This window comes from Bombus flavifrons, chromosome 5 (assembly GCF_040668555.2).
Source record: "Bombus flavifrons isolate JBK064 chromosome 5, iyBomFlav1_principal, whole genome shotgun sequence".
Lineage (NCBI taxonomy): Eukaryota > Metazoa > Arthropoda > Insecta > Hymenoptera > Apidae > Bombus > Bombus flavifrons.
The window spans coordinates 17,999,957-18,021,086 of NC_138446.1; the positions used below are offsets into that span (position 1 = coordinate 17,999,957).

Consider the following 21,130-nt stretch of genomic DNA (forward strand, 5'->3'; position numbering starts at 1 on the left):
CGCTCAACCACGATTTCGTCCAACCTCCTCTTCCGAATCTATATACATTTAGATAGTAGTGGAAAGCTTTTCGTCAACTCTGAGATCAGCGAATTCCACGAGGTACACAAATTTTAACCGATTCCAGAAACGCCAAGGATTTCCAATAGCTTAAATTACGTATATTCATAAACTACGAACATCTTTCGGGAAAATTTGTTATATCCATATTTCAGAGAAATATCGCTGAACCTTGTATACAAATTATAAGAACTGGATAAAATACTTTGCTATATTTCACGTATGTCAGGCGTATCGCAGTAAATATGTATCCCGTTTTTAAAAAAGCTCGGTGCACGATTCATCTGACAAAGATTCTATTGAAAATAGCATCTTTACGATACTTTTAGACAAACGATTCCATTAGCTGATCGTAAGTTTAACAACAAAAAACAACTTTCACAGTTTCAAAAGAAACTAGTAATGAAAATTTCTTGAAATTCTACAACTCGCTCGCTCTCGACCGAATGGCAAACGGATCGATACTCAAATTTATTAAGATATTTGTAAAGAGTATATTCTTCTTTTTTAGCAACGTTCGCCATAAATTCGGCATAAATTGGTTCTCATTCGCGTCCGGAGGCGAATAATTAACGCTGGTTACACGCTCGACCAGTAAATTCGGACGAGTATCTAACGATTTTTTGGTCGATTTCACTCGACTGTTCCGCGCGATTTTTCTTCATACGGGCCATGAAACGATCGAAATAAATTCAAACGTATATTCGAAGCGTATCCGAGGATTTCGATGGTTGAAACGCAACTTTCGAAGAACCGAAACCGTAAGCAAATGGTTACGAAGCGCGCGCATTAAACGCACCTAACCCAAACCTAACTATGTCATCGTCCTTTCTCGTCGAACCTAAAGAACAACTATGCTATGGAATCTCGTCATCGAAAAAAAATTTCGTTCTCCATCGGCGTCACGTCGAGCCACGCTCCCCATCGTGATTACAAAGTACACAACTCGCGCACGCCTACCTGAATGTATCCCAGCGTCCGCGTCGGCGTCCTCGAACACGGACGACTCGGTACCCTCGTCGTTATCCGCGACAGAATCGTCCGGCGCCTCGTCTTCCTTCGATTTCTCGGTGTTCGACCGGTGATTCTCTCCCCTGGCTGGCGTCACGACGCTACACGGATTGTCTACCGATGCGTGCCTGCCGGTCGCCTTCACCAACGTACTCGTACTCCTGGCTAATTTCGTGCTGTGTGTTCTACGTATCAACAAATTGGTGAACGTCGTACTGCCATTCTGCTTGGTTCTCGTCTCCGTACTAATTTTACCAGCACCGTTCGACTTCGAATCCTGATTCTTCGAGTTCGTCCGCTTATCCGCATCCGGTTTCTTCCTCGAGTCCTCGTCTTCCACTTCGAAGCACGCTATGGTATTATTTAAACGGCTGTCCTTTCTGTTCGTATCCTTTCGACCGGTGAATCGACTGTGAAACCTCTCGATGGTTTTGAACGACCTGGTTCTTTCCACCTTCTTTCTCTGTTCGGAGCTATTTGTCATCTGCTCTCCCTTTGGGGTCTCGAATATCTTCGTCAAAGATTGCACTTTACCTCTGGACTCGGGGAATGACTCCTCCGTACGTTTTGAATTTGACAAGGAATCATCCTTGTTGCTCAAAGTACGGGTTAAAATGACGTTTGGCACCGTTTTCGAGTTACTTATGGGAAAGGTGTTACTGACGAACTTGTCGGACTCGGTGGTGATCGTTTTTGGGATCTTCGAGGGTTGTCGGGCATCGGTATCTAAAGATACGTAGAAGGTCGACCTTCGTTTCGGCGAACCCTCGGTGTTCTCTGCGTTCAACATGTCTCCGGATGCGACTAGTTCACATGTCACGATTCACAGTTTCTTCCCTTCGCTTTGATTTACTGTAACTCGACCACCGTTCCGTAAAATCGATTCATATTAGTCGTACGAATAGATCCGTTGATCGGTTCGAAACAAAAGTTACGTAATTAGGGCGCGCCTTTAAGTCGCATCGAATCGTTAAAGACGTCACACGTTCACCATTCCACCAGTTCCGCGAGAAAAGTTTACGTGAATACACCATACGTTTCTCACCATCGCGGCATTGGTCCGAGGGAGTTCACTGAAATTCACCTTATGTTTCCGTCTTCACACCCTACTCGTTAGAAAGAGAAGGAAGGAGAGAGAGAGAGAGAGAGAGAGAGAGTGGGTGGGAGGGAGGAGAGTGGTAAGGGAGGGAGAGAGAGAGAGAGATTTCGAAGGACCGAGAAAACGCGTACTGCGATCGAGGGCTCACGAATTTCTCGCTCCGAACGATGCCACTAAATATAGATGGAGCGACGTATCGCGCCGCTCGCAGGAGCACGTGTATCGAGAAAAACAAATACAGCGGTCACCCTCGTTGCGTACACGGACAGAGATAATGCCAAGCGTTGAACTGTGAACAGTGTTTTTACTATCGACCAATGTTTTCGCTCGACTATCGTCGCCGGTGACTCTTGTCCTTCGGCACCCGGTTCGTGGAATCTCCGGCATACAACCGATCATTACACGGTCGATTCACAAATTTGAAGATTACGGACAGATATTTACGACACGCTTTCCCGTTGGCACCTTTTAATCGCCGGTGTGGCGTTTCCTCCGCGCACTCGTTCTCTCTCGATCGACGATAATCGACAAAACGGTACATGAGTATCCTATGTACGACCAGCGCGTCACGACAGTTCGCACAACGCGATGTATAAGACGTACATTGTCAGAGACAGGCGAAACGGTTCCGAGAATGTGCGAAATACCATCGGTTGACACGTATATGTACGACCACCGAGAGACTCACCGTGCGTTTCAAAATGAATCGCGCGATAAAAGAACAGACCCCAAATGAGAACTGCGTTTTGTTCTGTGCACGGGAATGTCGAACGCGATTGCCTGGATAGAAAGGACTTGAAGTGGTCGACCGGGCACGAGGTATATACGAAGAAAAGTAAAAGGATCTGAGTCACGACTTCCAGATCGGGTTCGCTCGTGGTCCGGCGTGGCCGTCATCGCGTTCGAGGAATGCGCGCCAACTGTCGAGATGAGCACGGCGGCATCTCTCGTTTCTCTTCTCAAGGACAGGCGCATCAACCACTGTCTTTCGAGCGACACACAAAATCGACAACGGTTTGCAACGAACGAAACGACTTAACACGAGCGGAGCAACGTCGCACGATCGTCCACACGGCAGACGGCTTCACGACTATCTGTTCGAGCTTCTAGCGAAACCGAACGTAACATGCAGCGCCTCTGGCGGCCGTACCGAGCAAACACCAGAGACAACTCGTTGCCGCGCCGCGCCGCGCCGCGTCGCGCGTCGTGCTCGTAGGCTCGAGCGTAAGGATAGGCATGGCATAGGATCAACCGTGTCCAGAATGGCATTCACGGCATTCTTTCTTTATATATATTATATTCTGGTGTTAATTACGATGTTATTTACGATATTGTATAAATGAATTGCACCAATTCTGTTCAGCCGTTTGGCATAGCCAATATGGAAAGAATCTTCGGCTATACGATTAGCGAGATTCTTTCGCGGTACTAATTAGAGATGTGGGAATTTTAAAAGGTACAGTAGATAAGATAACCGAATGCTGGGCCGTTCAATGGCGGATTGAAAGTGACCGCGCGAGATCTAGCGAGGGAGGGCAAACTTTTATAATTAATCTTTCGCTGATAGCACGAATATTTTTATGTACAATCGGAGTAGAGTCGATTCCATCGAGAAATACTCGTATATCGTACGTATATCATACGTTTCGCGTGCAATTATCTGTTACATCGGTTGTATGCTCGCGTTAATGGTAATTCATTATGATACGTTAAACTGTGTGCTGACACAAAATGATTAATGCGATTAATTAAATCTTAAATTCTTTAAAATATTTTGTTGTTATTAAAACGTAGGTGTAGAACATGACAGAAGGATTAATTAACTGCGCATACATATCGGTGTGTACATACACGCGAAGTATTAAATCGTTTCGAGTAGATGAAATTCTTTTCTTTATCATTTTAATTTTTATGATCTCCTTTAAGGTAATACGATTAATTTAAGACCAAAATTTTACCAGTGAAAAGTCTGACGATGCTACGAAAATAAAAAACCAAAATGACAAATACGTAGGTACGTATCGTACATACATGTGTAGATAGATATAAATCTCAAGACTTATAGTCTACAAAACAAAATTCATTCCTTTTGTGTTCCCAATTTCACATTTGGTAATTGCAAACGTTCGAATCGATGTTTATTCGACGAAATAACATGTAGCCGCTAAATGGATTCAGATTCTCAAGTTACATCGAACTTGATTTCATTCTTATTCGAATCCATTACACTCGATCAAGCTTCTATTTAGGAGAGGTTGAGTCGGTACCTTTCTTCGTACCGTCGTATAATACAAGAATCTAATTCCGTTTGCGATTTATAAGAATGAAATTCGCGTCACGTTCCAGCCGTTGATACCGTGTGTCAATTACTGTTCAATGGTCACTGTTCGAAGGCTCGTCCAGCTCGTACTTTCTTTTCTACACCTCTAAACGAACGGTCACTTCCAAAAAAATTCCAATATTTACGCTTAAAGTCCGATGAAATTCACGTTAAATAAAATAAAATTATACATTAAATTTCGCCTTTGATCACTTTCTCGCTCTTGGTTTACTTAAACGGCGTTATAGAACTTTGATCGTTCTAGCTGATAAGCACGATTAAGTACTCCGGTGTATCGAAAAAGTACCATCCTATCCACTGTATCATAGTAGGTATTTTTAAAAACAGGAAATACCTTTCTGAAAATAGAAGACTGTCTACGCGAATGATTTTATCCTGATAGAGTTGCGTTAGTGATTTCCAGCGAATTAATAGCTTCGACGAGTTACAGAGGAATTCAAAATGATGTAAAATTGTTAGGTATGTATGTAGCGTTCGTTTGAAATAAGCAAAAACGATTTTACTTTTCACAGAAAACGTTTATCTTCTTATTTCCATGTATTTACATTGACTTAGGAATATACGATTTTTCCTTCTGTCTTTAGATATTGGTTCAAGATCGAATAATTTTTTAAAAGAACGTCGTCCAATAGATATATGTCCATGGTATTATTCCGAATCGATGTAGTTTTAATTTGATTTTTATATCGTACGCGACAAATGCGGTTGACGGCGACTTGATCACGTAAAATAAGGAATACAAATCAAAATTATCTTAATCGAAATCGTTGTAGAGGTTACTCACGATCCAATAGTACCGATGATTAAATATTGAATGTGAAATTTAGACGTTATCATCGATGATATTCGAAGCAATTTTTCATGTCTATTACCAACGTTCAAAGCACCGCTGACTCAGACCGGACCTAAGATCGCAATCGATAATCGTTTCCTGCTCTGCAGGAACTCTTTCGAAACTGGAGCAAACGCCGTCGATTTACTATCACGACGATTTCCATCCTGTGAGCGAAAAAAGATAATTTAACAGCGTAATTCTGCGAGCAGGAAAAATTCATAAATAGTTTGGTGAAACCAAGTCGCTTCTGCAAAATTGTACGTTCAACCAGGTCGATCGTTTTCGCCGGACAATTTCTATGGCAACCGTAAACTTTACGGCGACTTTCTCCATAAAATACTACATGATACTATATTTCGCTGAAGAAAGTAGTAAATTTTTGTATCGACACTAGGACTATCAGCCTTTAATTATACTATACGTACACTATACGTAAATATACTAAGTATACTATACGTAATATGTGATTGATTATCTTTATTATTATACACATATTATAGTACTATTACGTAAATTAAATCCGAGACAGCTGGAATTGCGCGAATCGTTGAAATTTTAATTCCGACGGTCGACGACTGTTCTTTATCCGAGCGACGGGTATCGTTAAACCGACAAATTTTGCAACTCTAGGTTTCATCACAGACCGTAGGTGCCGTGCATCAATACGAGCAGCTATGATTTAAATTTCAATTTCGTCAAGGCAACATACGACTTAGCTTGCTCGAGTAGTGTTCAATTGGGTTATCGGAGCAATCGCTCAATTATTATCAATTCCATTGTCCCCGATCCGAGGCATCGATTCAGCATCAATGTTCGATTCTTGACGCAAACTTGTCCAATCAACGAATGTTGCAATCGCGATTTAAATTTCATCAGGAACAGTAGGTGTCATCCTTCGCGTGTTTCTCGCCAACAGGTGCCATTTATACATACTTCTATGTTTCCAGTGGGCGCAGTCCGAGGAAGCAGAGGGTGTCGCTTAAATTTCAATTATATCAGAGCGTGATCCTCGTGCGTCATCCTGACCCCCTTAGCTTCGCATGGCAATCGACGGGTAGCTTTAAACCCAAGAATCCATTTTCTTTCTTAACTTTTTACGAGACTGAGATTTCGTATACGCTCTGTGATTAAGTACATATTAAATTTCATCTAAAATTTTGAAAACTGACTTATTTATGGGATATGCATGCGATCCATGTAGATAGAACATTGCAGGCAGCGTGCTTATAGAATGAATCAATCCGAATATTAAAAGAATTCGAATCAAAATTCTTAGATATGCATTACGTGGGCGCATAGGCAAATTTGTTGCATCTAGGACATGTATTGAATCGTATGCAGACATTGGATATAAAATGTCGGTTGCACTTGCGAAAGGTGGCCAATTTACTTGAAATTTAAAGGGAGTAGACCTCGAATATAAAATTCTAGTTCCGGGCACTTATTACTTTTCGAGATATTAATAAAAATCTTTCGGTACTATACACGCGTGCAACGGTGCCTGTACAGACGTTACTAACACAACCGTTGCCGATGACATAATAGCGACAGGAGCCTCGGGATGTATTTATAGGACAACGACTAATACAACGAAGACTGTTGTATCAGCAACGTCTAAATAGGTAGCATTCAATGTATAGTATCGAAAGATTTGTATTACTATCTCGGAAACCGATAAATATCCAAAGCTAAAATTCTACGTTTCGGGTCTACCACCTCTTTTAAATTTCAAGCCAAACGGTCACCGGTGTCCTTCGGAAGAATATCCAAAATGTCTAACACCGAAATAACGAAACGGAGCGTAAAACTAAAAGCACAGAATGCTTTTTTACGCCTTATAAAACGGTCTAGTTATGATCGCTCGCGTATATAATATACATTCTAGACGAGTGTACGAGTGTTAATATCTTCGGTGAAATTCGTTATCGACGATTCTTCCTCGATTTCTCAAGCAGTCGGGTAATGGCGGAGAAGGCGCGCTGAAATTGCGTTCAATCGACGCCTTATTCCGTTCCAATTCCAACGTGGAACGTTGATCGATCGGGCGATCGCGCTTCGAATTTTCCATCCATCGAGTGTATCTCTACATTCGTACAATGAACAGCGATCGATTCCGCGCGGATCTTGGTCGATAAGGATCGCCATGGACGGCGCCATGGGTCGCGTTCGTCGCTTGCAAACGATGCGTACGAGACGCGTAACGCGCACGCGTGATGGATCGCCGCGCCGCGTGCACGAGGAAAGCCACGGAGCTACGTTACGCTGCTGGATCCTGCTTGTTTGCGAGGAAAACGTGCGTCACGAGATTCTTTTTCATTCGACACACGCTACGACCCCTCTGCACCACGTCTTCCGTCCTTCCTGCGCCCCTCGACGCCCCGTTTTCTTTCGCGTTCCACGACGTCGATGTTTCTTCTTGTCCTTCTTTTTCTTCGCTTGCTGGCAGCCCTTGCGCATGATGGAGTTTGTCTCGGCTCGGCCGTTTTTCGCTGTTACTTGATTCGTCCATCCATTCCGAGCTTCCTCCGATCCCGTTCCTTCTTCGATATTTCGCTCGACGTTTCTTTAGATTTTGTCACGTTTATCAATAATGACACTTTTGCTATTCGCAACAAATTTAGCGCAACGAATTTAAGAGAAAACGTATCGTTGTTTTATTAAATCTGTCAAACGTAGCGCGATGATCAAAGATTATAATTCGAATAGATCGATAAATCGGAATAAATTTCCATCCTGCGTCGTTCAAGACCTGCAATCGCGAAATGCAAAGTACGAAATCTGTCGTTAGTTCATTTAATCGGATCTCGAACGCTTTGTACCAAGGCCAAAGACCATCGAGAAGACAAATTAGCCAAAATCGCTATCATCGAAACAACTGCAACCCACTCTTCCAAGGAACTGAACAATTTCCTCTTTCAATTTTCATGATTACGAGACGCGAGGTTTCGATATAGCTCGCAACCTTGCTTAATCGCATCGCACTGATCCCACATGACGCCCACCATTCAAGACCACACGCGTGTAATATGTTCGTATGAAAAAGTGGCACGAGCGATCGAAATACTTAATTTGAGGAAGCTACGAGTGAAAATGAAATTTAACGGAAGAACGAGGAATAACGCACTATGTTAATTTGATATATGATTTCTTCAACAAAACCTCGTGTCGTATCGGCATAATCGATGAAAAGAACGTAAACTAATGCGCAACGATAAATTTACCAACAGCTATTATAATAACGAAAGAGTTAACGTACGTTTATGGTGTGGTACGTTTTTGATCGAAAGTAACAACAAGTCCAAAAGGACAGCAGTATAGCAGATAATCGTAAATAAGGACAATCTGATGCGCAGCGAACGTGTTAATTTAAAACCTACGCAAATATTACTCTCGAAACTTGTATTATCTACAGACACCGTCAACTTGCCGCAATTAAAAACAAATCTGGATCACTAAGAAGCTGCACGAGACACTTCGCGTTTAATTACCCGCTCCTATTGGTCGTTCTGAGAAAATTTAATACCGCACACCGCGAAATAACGCCATCAGCCTGAAAAAAAGAACAATTGCAAGACGCGTAAAAACACGCGTCTTAGCACGAGTAACTAAATTCGACGAGTCATTAGCGGTAGCAGCGGAGAGAAGAAGAAGCGAGAGCCGCCCTCGACGATCCTAATTAACGATTCCGGCATCGATCGTGGTCGATTCGCGCGGCTAGCCGCGACGCGAAACCGCGAAACCATCGTGCTTGGATACAATAAGCTGTAATTAGTAGCGAGCCTAACGCGATCCGGCTGATCTCGACCGTGTCTGCGTTGTAAATCAAAACTTATTTCCTCTTGCAGTGATAGAGACGAAGGAACGAGTACTATTGATTCGACCGAAAGATAAATCGCTGGGCTAAGCTTGTCCAGGATAGCAATTACTTTTCGCGACATTAATCATTATCTTGGACGTGTTTCTTCGAGTCTTCCTCTCTGGGATGTAGGGCGATTTCGATTATCATACTATCGATTGCGAACGCTGACGTACTAAAAGAAACGACTTTCGATTTGTAATTAAATTAACTATAACTCTTTGCTTTGTAACTTCCAAGTTATATCATTGACGCGTATTTGTATCTTTAAGACTGCCTTTATTTCATTATGCCATCGAATCGGTATCGTTATTAGGCGATCCAAAGCCCGTTCACCATCGGCATCGACAGCCTCTGCTTCTCGGCTGATTAATTAAGGCCGACGCCGAACACGATGGAAAAGCCGACGATGCCACGCCACACCGCGCCGCGCCGCGTCGGGGTGAACGACATCGGGGATCGCGTAATTATCAGGACCCGTATAAGACACAAAGTGCACCGCGCATTCCATTACGTTATTCTATTAACGTTGGCAATGAACTTCGCGCTGTCTTAATTCTAACCCCTATCGTTCCCTTCGTTCGCTGCTCGCTCGCGGAAAATAAGCGCCAGATTTACGAGCGGATTAAACAACGCCCGCGCCGCGCCGTCGTCAACGGATTAAGGGACAACGGTGGTCGTGCGTATAAAAAAAAAAAGAGACGCCGCTCCGTGTAGATCCGTGTGTCTCTTTCTGTTTCGTCGCGCCGCTTGTTTTTCTTCTTTTTTCTTATGCGTCGCGTCGGTTGGCTCACGCTGTTTTTATCGACGAGACAGTTCGTGGGGAAAAGATACGGTAGTCGATGATGGGAAGGACCTACCGGCCGGGGGTCGTAAGGCGATACCAAGGACAGGGGGATAATACGAAACTAATTTATCGGTGTCTCGTTGAAGCTACGAGAGATCCTGTATCAATGTGCTGCTACTACTATCGTATGCGATTCGTTTTGCGTTTCATGCCTGTTAAAGGTTCGTTGATGATCGTTCGCCGATGCCGAGGAAGATATATTTATTAAAATTTAATTGTTAAAAATTAAATTTTCAAAAATTCTAACAAAAGGTTAAAAATGAAAATAACAATGTAAATAATAGTATATCTCGTTACAAAGCTGAATTTACCAATGTTTTATATACCCAGGAACAGAACTATCTTATTTATGTATATTCCGTTAAAAAGAGAAAATCGTAGCACTAAAGCGTCATAAAATAGCTACAAAACATAATCAGAGAAGAATGTTTCATATTTTATGAGAAGATGTTACCACATGTCAGGATGGCCGAGCGGTCTAAGGCGCCAGACTCAAGGTGTTCACCTTATCAGTTACTAACTGATCCCACGTGCCTTCTGGTCTCCTCTGGAGGCGTGGGTTCGAATCCCACTCCTGACAAATCTTTTGCAAGTTGTTAAAAAGTTTTTCAAAATTGAAAAAACAGCCTACTTGTGTTAACTTTGTATAAAAATACCGTTGGACCTCTTCGATCGTAGGTAGGGCGAGTATCCCGAGTTCAAATCCCGCTGCATGTGGTAATTTTTTTTATTTCACAAAAAACGAAGAAATGATGTTTAATTGTCCATAGATGTTTGTACGAAGCATCATTGAAATAAAATAATTATCTTGTTTAAATTCGTAATTATTTTATTTCGCGGCAACGTTCGTATCTGTGATATAATATTTCCAAATAGTATGCTTTTAAATCGTAAATTACATACGATAATGTAATATTAGTTCGTAATACTGCAAAGAATACTTGCAAATATAAAACTTATACAAATTGTGTTACTCGCATATCTATATTTGAGCTACAAACGTAACGTTACTTATTCAAAATGTCTAAAACGTTAAATGTCTCAAAAACAGCAACTACGCTTCGAGTACCAAACGTCCTCGAATGGTAAACGTATATGTATTTGTAAAGAACGAATTATTATTTCTGGCGACTAGCGTTAAACTCGATCCCGTCGATATTTACCACTCCACCTCACAATCCAAATTTCATTTAATAGTAGATTATAAAAATCCAGCAAAATTGATCGTACGTTAGTTACCGCAGCCGATTCACGCATCTTTCCACAATCGCTTGATATTGATTTTCGAATTACATCTAGTCGATTCAAACGATCAGCAGTGATGGATAGACACGTAGATTGTCGGAAAATCGTGATTCATTGTACCTGCGAACGTTGCGCGATAAGTCAGATTCAGAGCTGAAAACAACGGCAGATCTGCCCTAGAACCTCTGTCGAGGTATTACGGGCTAGTTCGGTGCAAGGGGAGAAAGGTTCGTTAGTTTTCAACTCGTTCCACCGTTCGACCGTAACGAAACCGCTATAGGTAGTGTCCGTCCTGCTGTTTGAATAGACACTCGCATGTAGCCTCGATACACGTATCCACCAGCTGATATTCCGTCTGGTCATTTACCTGGTTTCTTCTTCGCGATCCTCGAGAGACAATCGATAACGATTCACGTTTGTAATCGTAAATGGATGCGTGGATAAGATGTGTTATTAGCCGTTTTGTTTTCTTGATCCAGCGGGTGATTTTCGGAAGTAATTAGTACAACCCCCCCTCTCTCTCTCACTCTCTCTCTCTCTTTAAGGCTGTAAGATACAGTATCGAATCATAGTCTAAATTTCGTAAGTTTTTCAATACTATAGTCATATTCGAATACTCGTAACTCGAACAAGAATACTCGTGTTTAATTTTACCGCGGTATGCCATGGTATTTATGGTACCACGACGCTGCAGGATCTATTCACGACTGCGGCAGACCCGATAAGGAATTACGATCCGATAAAACGACATATATTTTCAATTAGATTAACTTTGTATGTAGCTGCATGTCGCACTAACGTTTTACAATCCTCGTTTTATCCAGCTTGGAAAGGGAACACCGCCACCAGCGAAGGTTCGATGATTTATATTATTTGCATAAGCACACCGGGAGTCACGTTGTACATTTTACATCTGTAATAAACCTTTATTTATCTTTAAACTCTATTACAACGCGTTTATACTTATTCAAGATGTACAAGTGGAAAGTGTACAAATACATATGTTGTGAAACGTTAACACGCTGTTAATTACAAATGTCATTTAAATAGTTGTAATATGGAACAAAATTTCTTAAAATCGAACACGAACGAACGGATGTTTGGATTATCCTGCATTATAAGAATTAACGAGAAAATATAGAGACAGACGTCACGCGTTTTACAGTGTAAGAAATTGCTACTTCTCGAAATGCGTATGTATTATTTCACTATGATCGATTAGGAGACAGTGTGTTCCGTTTGAATATATTCTCGATTTTTCAATTGCTACGAATAGCAGAATCGGAAACAGAAGAAAGAATTGCTACGCATCAGGCTTCAGGCGGTAGAAACATGTGGAAGCTTTAAAATTTTTGTGAAAACATAAATTTTTATTGAAAATTCTTAAATTATGCGTGTTTTTGTGAGTGTACGAGGTATGCACTCAAGTCTCATTGACGTACCAATAAAGAGGATACATAATCAAGAAAATTATGGCGACTGCTGCAAAGAATATGCGTGTGCCAGAAACTAATATTCTTCAAACGTAAGAATCTAAATATATAATCGTAGTCAGTTTGCGTAAATTTTCGCAAATGATCGTTTTAAACGAGATAACGTTTATTTTAATTCTGTTAGATAGAATCACTTTCACCTTGATCGTAAGAGATAAAACGTAAAGTTTATCTAACCAAACGAATGCTTATGCATTAGTATTCCATTCTAAATCCGTGAAAGTGATATAGAAAATTTCCAACGTATCAATCGCTATAACCGGTCAGATGTAACGCGGCTAAAGAAACAATGAAAAAAGAAATGGATCGTACCGACTTCGCTCGCTGAAAGTTAACGCACTATTTGTGGTTTATGTAATCTTCTATTTCCGTTTTCTTCAATTTGGAATGGACTTTCTTCGATGGATTTGATATTACCGATACATTGCAGAATATAAGTAAAACTGAACGTAATTAAAAAATACAAGACATTTTACTTCTGTTACATCTTATACAGAATAATATTATTAATATTTTCTTAATAACTCTGACAGACTGTTATAAAACGTAAATGTTTTTTTTTTTAATTACGTATAACAAAACATTCTAGGAAATTCAAATTACCTATGTACACGTATATCGTAAATACAAATTTCTTTGTACACGTGTAACTCGTTCAACGCGCGACATTTATTTAGGATAGTATTTGAACGCGATTAGATCGCTTCTAACGAATCCGAGTGCGCGTTCACTGGAAAATACAATTTGACAAAAAGAAAAGTGCAACGGGTTCGAATTATGAAGGAGAGAACGATGCGCGGTAGAAGGGTGCAGCTGTACCATAACGTCAAGTTTCTTTTTATAGGGGAGTGGCCGAGAGATTTGCATACGCTGGCTGGACATTCGCCAGCGTGCTTATTTCGGATTTGAATCAATGAACGGCCAATCCTGCTGACTAGTTCAACGAGCAATGCGAAATTCGCAAGCAATGCAAATCAATGCTCTGGAATCGAGCCATCGGCCCGCCGTTGTATACACAGACCGATTCTTAGTTGCGTGTTAATGTACAGAGGGGTAAATCTAAAAGATAGACATAGACATTTATTTCGTACAAAGAGGATTTAGAAACTCAGGTTTCTAAAGCAGCGGTGAATTTTTGTCAACAGAAAGACAGTACCTTCGAGCACTATCGTAATAATAACGATGAGAGAAACGGTACACCGGATACTACTTTGTTGTTTAAAAATTATTTTTCATTACACGACCCCTTTGCATCTACGCGAACGAATTATTTGCCAACGCGATGTTAATCGCACGATGCTTTAAACTAAATACATGTTTTTTAATATCGAACTCTGCCCTTTTAGCAAGAACACCGACGACTCTCAGTTGGTAGGCGTTTGCAGCGAAATCGAAAAACAACTACAAACTGTTTCTCCCGAGGTAAGAAATCCACTCGTGCAAAAACAAAAATCAAGCTCGTTCGTGTAACAACGAATTTTGAGTTACGGTAGTAAGAGTCTAGATCGATTTTTAACCTTCCTCTTCAAGTTTTACAGATAACCTTACGAATCTTAATATGTAGCTGTTCACTTGAACGATTAGATGTTCGAACAATAGGTGTTAAGGAAATTATAAATATTCGACGCTAAGTATTTTCTTGTAATCAGTTTCCTCGAATACAAAATCTAAGAAACACGATTAGTACAATTACTATAAGGTTTTCCGTATTAAAAAGGAAAGAAAAGAATTAAAAAGAAAATTTATTTAGATAAAAAACCATTCCGCGTGAACTTTACTTTATGTTTGTACGCTTAAATTTCAGCGTTCAACGTATATTCCATTTTTTACGTTCTTCTTCGAACGAAAGATTCTTTATAAGGTAATTTACAATTATTAAACTTATAATCGTTTATTTCTGTAAATTGAACGCAATTTCATGCAAATGACAAACGTTATTAACCGTTAGCTTCTTTCCGATCTTTTCTCTGCGAAGTAAGCGCGATTGCGTATTGTAATTTATTTTTAAATTTCCCGTGCAATCCTAAAAATTACAAATCATACAACGGGAAAGACCGAGGAAGCGTAAGTAAACCATGTACTCTTTCTATTTCGAAAGTACATAAGCGAAATTATATTACGCGTTACCTATAATCCAACAACGTCAAATAACAGCGGAAGAATCGGTATGATAAATCTATAACAAATCAATTTTTTAAAAGATCATCGATACTTAACGGATGTATAATGCAAAATCCGTAGTGAAATTTTAGCGCAACTCGCGTAGTACGGGTTTCGTTACTTTTATAGTCGTAAAAAGGTGAAAGGTCGGAGAATCGAACGAATACGACTATATTGTTGTAACAATCGAGTCAAAACAATCCGATTACGCATAAGATTCTAACTCGTTTGTTCCCTAAAACGTACACAATTTGCCGAAAACTATCAAATCGTGTACGAAAATAATTTGGCGCGAGCTATTTAGAGAGCGTAACTCGTCTGGGACAAAAACGTGGAAGATGGTTCGCGAAAGTCAACCAGAAAAAAAGAAAGAGGCAACGACAAGTGGACAATACGAGCTGTATGTAATTCGATTCCTACAGCGTCGTGACGTTCAACAACATCCAGCAATCACGCTACCCACCTGCTGTCCGCGCTATCCACCAGGATCTACGTTGCTGGAGTGTCGTTTCGAAGGTGATCAACCTGTGGCGCATATTGTCCAAATTCCCGGGGATCGGTGCACAGCCAGCCAGAAGATAAATTTGCTCGTCGAGACGAAAGCGACAAAATTTGGACCATCGGCCAGGTAGGAAGGACGTAACGTACTATGAGCTGTAATTAATTACCACCCACGATTCTCCACCAACGAATTTATTACCATAATCTTTACTAGAACGTCTGCGAAGAACAACTATCTCAAAAATACATACGTTTTTAGAGAAGCCAACTCGAGTAACGTAATTTCCTATATCGTTGCAACTTTGGCAAAAGGAAAATTAAACTCGAAACTTGTTCCACACCTTCGTTCGCTTCAAGTAAACCAACTTCTCTTCCAGGATCGCGTCTTACCCTCGAGAAGATTCAACGACGTCTAACGAATCGTGTCCAATAGCGAAACGTCCTATGACCTTTTGCCTGGAATCCCGCGAATGTTCCGAGGGACCAGTCGCTAGAGCCGTCTTGGTTCCAACAGAAAATCGGTCCGCGAATGGCTCGGATAAGATAACGACGTTACACATCGAAAAAGGCGACAAACATCCGGACAAACCGTATTCCAAAGTCGCGTACGGCCCAACGATCGAAGAGGCAGACGCCCGTTGTAACGTGGAAGAGCGTGACGCACCTGTGACGTTCTTCGGTTGTACCGCGTCTAAGAAACAGGCGACAGCTAGGATCACCAAATGCTTGAAAAACGACAGGGACATTGGAGCGAAAAGGTGTTTCGAGACGCGTGTGCCTCGAGATAGCGAGCGGCCCACGGCTGTGGGTTTTATCTGCCCACCAGAGAAATCGGGACCGTGTTCACACGGTATTCTCGAAACGAAGATCGACGAGCGTGGACCGGAAACACGAATGATCGCTTTTCCACGGGCCGAAGATTATTACGGTTACATGGAATCTAAGGCTTGCGAGGAAGGACCGACTGCTAGGATAATCCAACAATCAGCCGATACTATCGACAAAGAAGATCGTTTTCGGATCAAAGGCTTCGAAGAACCTGCTTCAAAATTCCAGTGTTCGCCATCGAATTACGCAGCTATTTGTCCAAGCACTAAGCAACCGAAAGAAAAGCACGTTACCGATATTAAGCGCGATTTGCCGGCAGTGAAACGTAGAAACGGCCTCGATTCCTTTGGCGTCGATAAATCAAATACCTGGAAACGGGAGCCGAGAAGACAAGTTTGTCCTGCTTATTGCTGTCAGCCAACGCCCAAACCTAAGTCGTGTTCGAATTCGTTCGAGCCAAATTGTCGAAAACCTCGTACCAACGCTGGCGCTTCTGGTGGCAGGCACGAGTCTACGGATAGATCAAAATCGTGTTCGAGTACGCTTCAGCAACATCCAGAATCGCAGACCGACTCTACCGACGTTAAAACGCAGAAATATCTTTTGGTACCGTGTACAGTTGTGGACAAAACGAAGGATGAAGTATCCAAAAGCGATGCAGAGGATTGTACAAAGCCGAAAGGTGTTCCTCGAATTACGTCAGAGGAATTGCTGACTCGGTATAGGGAATATATGCCTCCGAATATACTGATTCGCTACGAAGCATGTCGTTCAAAGAGGAACGGTCTCCAGGATCAGTGCACTTTGCCTGTTCCAAACATCGTACTCGAATTAAAAAGGAAAGAAATGCAATGTTTGCAACGAACCGATGCATGTCCCAACTAACCACGAACCAACGAAACCACACAGGTTGGTTTTATTTCGTCGGCCTTCGATGAACTTAAGGGAATAACCAGGGTCGACTCGTATTCCTTTTCTTTATTTTTCCCTAAAACATGTTCGGGCGCGTCTTGGTCGAGTCTGTGCGATATACAAGTGTCAGTAACCGTTGAAAAAACGTAGTCGCTTTGCAAGTGAAATTGTAATTTACGGTGCAACTCGTTTAATAAAATTGTTTCTAATGAAAAATTGTGTAAAGCGTATTTATTAAGATGGACGTTCTCTATAGCGTAGATACTGTAACGTAGAAAGCCAACCTAATAGACTTTCGAGGAATGTCGAGAATTTGGATGGATTTAAGAGGTTCGGAAATACTTAGCGTCGAATACACGAGATATTATTCGTCTTATTCGTTACAGCAAGGTTGAAAATAAAATCGTTTATTCCGTACCTTACGATATTCGCGATGTTCGAACGAGTATTACGAAATTCATTATCCATACATAACACAGCCGAGGACGTCGGGTGACGTGAATCGACGTCTCGCGTTTTTCAAGCGTTGCCGACGGCAGACGTGAAACGACGTTTTTTATTTTTCCAAGCGTTGCCGCGTTTTCCATTTACATATTTACCTTGGAAAATTGTACGGCAGGTGAGACTACACGCACGCGGCAGCATACCGACGTCGAACTGCTAATTTGAATTTATGGCTGAGAAATTACCAGAATCCCATTTTCAAACTTTTACGCAATAGCCAATTAAACGAACATTTAGTTAAACGAATCTACTCGTTTAATCGTAAACTTGTAATATTCGAACGAGAAATCATAACGAACAGCGGATTTTAATGCGACAAAGGACTAAGTTCGAGATGTTTTCTAGGCAGAGAACGTTGAAAAGTCTCGGCAAGTTCAGCGCGCAAACCCACGGCCAAAAAATGGAGATTCGAAGTCGAAGAAATTATTGGAAAAACCGACGAACAAGATCCGTTTGAAAAAAATTAAATCTCGGGAACTGTGTGCAGGAGTAGTTTACATAGATTGCGATTGCTACCATCGAAACGGGCTACAACACGATTGTCCTCGTACTCCCTGCGGTGGTAAATAATTTACGATAAGCAAATATACTTATTTTCCCAAAAGGGAAAAAAGAAAGAAAAGAAACTTTTAACCGAAATTAATTTGTATAACGACGAAGAAACTTCTATATCGCGCGTATTTCTAGTTGAAAATACGACTTTTCACCTGGTGCAACAGGGAGCAAACTCGGAGCGATAGTTATCGTGATTTCGCGGCGAATGAAAAATTATAAAATCGTTATAAAATCGTACAAATTATAAATTACAAATTGTAAATCCACTACGAGGAGCGTTATTTTAAATTGCGGTTTTTTTAACGGGGACCGAAGTTAGACAACCGGGCACCAGATGATTCGGACGATACAGAAGATGAATTTCATCGTGATAATGTCCAGCCGCGATTCCTTCGTATATACGTACATTCTTAAACGAATACAGTTTCCTTAAACCGATCGACCAAGCAACTCCTTTCTACGCGTGCCGGTATATTACCTATCACGTATTTTATAGAATTCTGAAATACACGCTAATTTCATACATCTTATATTCCAACGCTGTCGAAAACTAATTATCTGCGAAAGGTCCTTCGTGTAAAGCGAAACCCTGGCCCAAGTGCGACATGGCGGAGTATTTCGTGAACAAATGGGATACGTACTATGAACACTTGGATACGATACCGCCTATTTCATTTTGTGGATCAAAGGAGCAATGGCTCGCGATTCTCGAGGAGGAACAAAAGAAACTGAGAGAAAAGTGCGAAAAGACGAAAAGTGACAAAAAGAAACCTGCGAAGAACTGAAGCCACGTCTACGAACGAACAGGTAAAAGGATTGATTTCGCTAAAACCGACTGAATTTATCGACAAACGTACTCGATATCGTCCATCGAGCAAAATTCCAACGATGAGACGAGATAAATAAATATTAGCCCTTAAACGCACAACTATTGCCATTTCCCAGCATATCGAAAACACGTCTCATTCTCTTTCTTATAAACGGTGGAAAATAACGAATTTTCTGTGAAAACGTGTGCACGTGGTGTATCGAGTTAAAGAAAACAAAAGCCATAGTATATTTACGATCGAACGAACGTTCGTGTTAAGGTTTCGACTAATTCGTATGCGACGTGGCTCGAGTCATTTGTGGCTATTCGCGTTTTGTGATTCTTTCCACGTTGAAATCTCGTTATTAAAAGAAACAAATGAACCGAACGTGTGTACCGGAAGCTGCGGTACATATTCACGAGTCCGCCGCTAAGAATACTCTTTTATTTCCGGCACGAGCGATACAGGATACCGAAATACCTTGAATTTCTGCCTGAAAGGCAACCGTTAATCGAGTCTAGATTCCTTCTCGAGTTAATGGTAACGAAAAAATTAAGCAGACCTCCGATAGAAGGGCTTTTTAAGAGGCACACCACGCAAATATACTCCAGAACTACGTATACGTATGGTTCTTCGTTTTCCGGTTTAATTACCAACAGACTCGATGCTAATAAACAGAGAACGATAAACAAAATGACAGCTATAAGGTTCATAGAAACATTATCTCGCTAAAATTCGATCTGATTTCAAAATATAAGAAACGCGCTAAAAATATACGACGCGTGGATTAGTCGCTGATACGTACGATTATCTCGTGACACTGAGAATTATCCCAACTTATTTTTAAATGTAAATTATATAGACACGCCTTCGTTTTATATACGAATAGGCTATTTTTACGTTTTCGTTATCTTATAACGTTCGTTCTTCAGTTCGATATATTACACCGGAGAGGGAAAAATGCTTAGCTATCCGAAGTGGTAAGATTTCGTAAGCTGCTCTCCAAGGGAAACAACTGTTCGCCGTAGCTTAGCAGAGTCTTAATCAGGGCACTGCTACGAAGCCGTTATTTTGGCTATTAAACCTATCGATCGATCGATTCGTTGATTAATCGCGCGTTAATCATTGGAAACAGTATTTTTTATCCTCTCGCGTAGTCGATAGACTGTACGTTTAGATCGCCGATCAACTTAATAGCGGTGCGTCCCTTTTCACGAGCAAATGTACCGGATTCGTCGATGCGACGATTTATCGTTTTTCGATACCGCTGTTCCAAAAATATCGGTGGATCTTCCGTTAAAGTTGGAAGAATCTTTTCGACAACGATCGTAAAAAACGAAAGGATGTGTCGCGAGAGAAAGAACGCGCGACACACCCCTCAACTCGATGCGTACGTGTGTATATCCGTCGATATCTAATCGTCGCGCCCCGCCATCAGAACCGAGGAACGCGTTGCGTCGCCATACCAGTTTAAAAACAGCTCACCACGGTGGTTCGGTTTCGTGGATTAAAAGGAACGCGCGTGCACCGTGCACTGTGTGCACAGGGTCGCCGAATCGACTCGCGTCTGCCAGGAAATAACGGAGCGTGATCCGTACCCGTGAGCGAACCACTTCCGTCCCCCTTCCCTTCCCAAAGCCATTTGCATCTAGCATTTGCATCGGGACGACGGCGTCTGAATAAGAACGGCAACCACTTTGTTCCATTCCAAGCGATACTTTTTCGTTCGACTTTGCGTCCAAACTCGTTCGTCTTTCGAGAAACATCGATTTCGAAATACTTGTACGTATATCGATCAATCGCTAATCCATCGGGTCGGTGTCCGACACGAGGACAGAGAGAAATATCTTTTCTGACTCGAGGGCGAGTGATCCTGATCGATGGAAAAGTATAAAACGAGAAGTGCAAAATTCATCTAAACGCGATAAAATTATCCAAAATATTGGATAGTTTGAAGGAATTCGAAGTCATCCTCGGAGAATAAACGAAAAGTGCACGCGTGGTACAGCAAAAGAAATCTAACATCTTCAAGGAGTATTCCTAAAGTACCTATTTTGGACCTATACCAAGGATT

The 21,130-nt window shown here is 41.4% G+C and overlaps 1 protein-coding gene and 1 non-coding gene across 13 annotated transcripts in view; one reads left to right on the plus strand and one right to left on the minus strand.

Moving 5' to 3' along the window:
* Window positions 1-21,130, minus strand: part of raskol (Ras GTPase-activating protein raskol) — a 257,001-nt gene that overhangs the window by 62,925 nt on the left and 172,946 nt on the right. For 3 of the 12 annotated variants that reach the window (XM_069112670.1, XM_069112668.1, XM_069112672.1), the window contains exon 1: window positions 1,021-3,272. The exons of the other annotated variants lie outside the window; for them this stretch is intronic. In XM_069112670.1, coding sequence (XP_068968771.1) covers window positions 1,021-1,861 — 841 coding nt within the window. In that variant the 5' untranslated portion in view covers window positions 1,862-3,272. Of the gene's footprint in view, window positions 1-1,020; window positions 3,273-21,130 lie in introns of those variants that run through there. 12 annotated transcript variants of the gene reach the window in all.
* On the plus strand, window positions 10,509-10,629 carry TRNAL-CAA (transfer RNA leucine (anticodon CAA)). Its single transcript has 2 exons — window positions 10,509-10,546; window positions 10,585-10,629. It is a non-coding gene; the product is annotated as a tRNA-Leu (tRNA).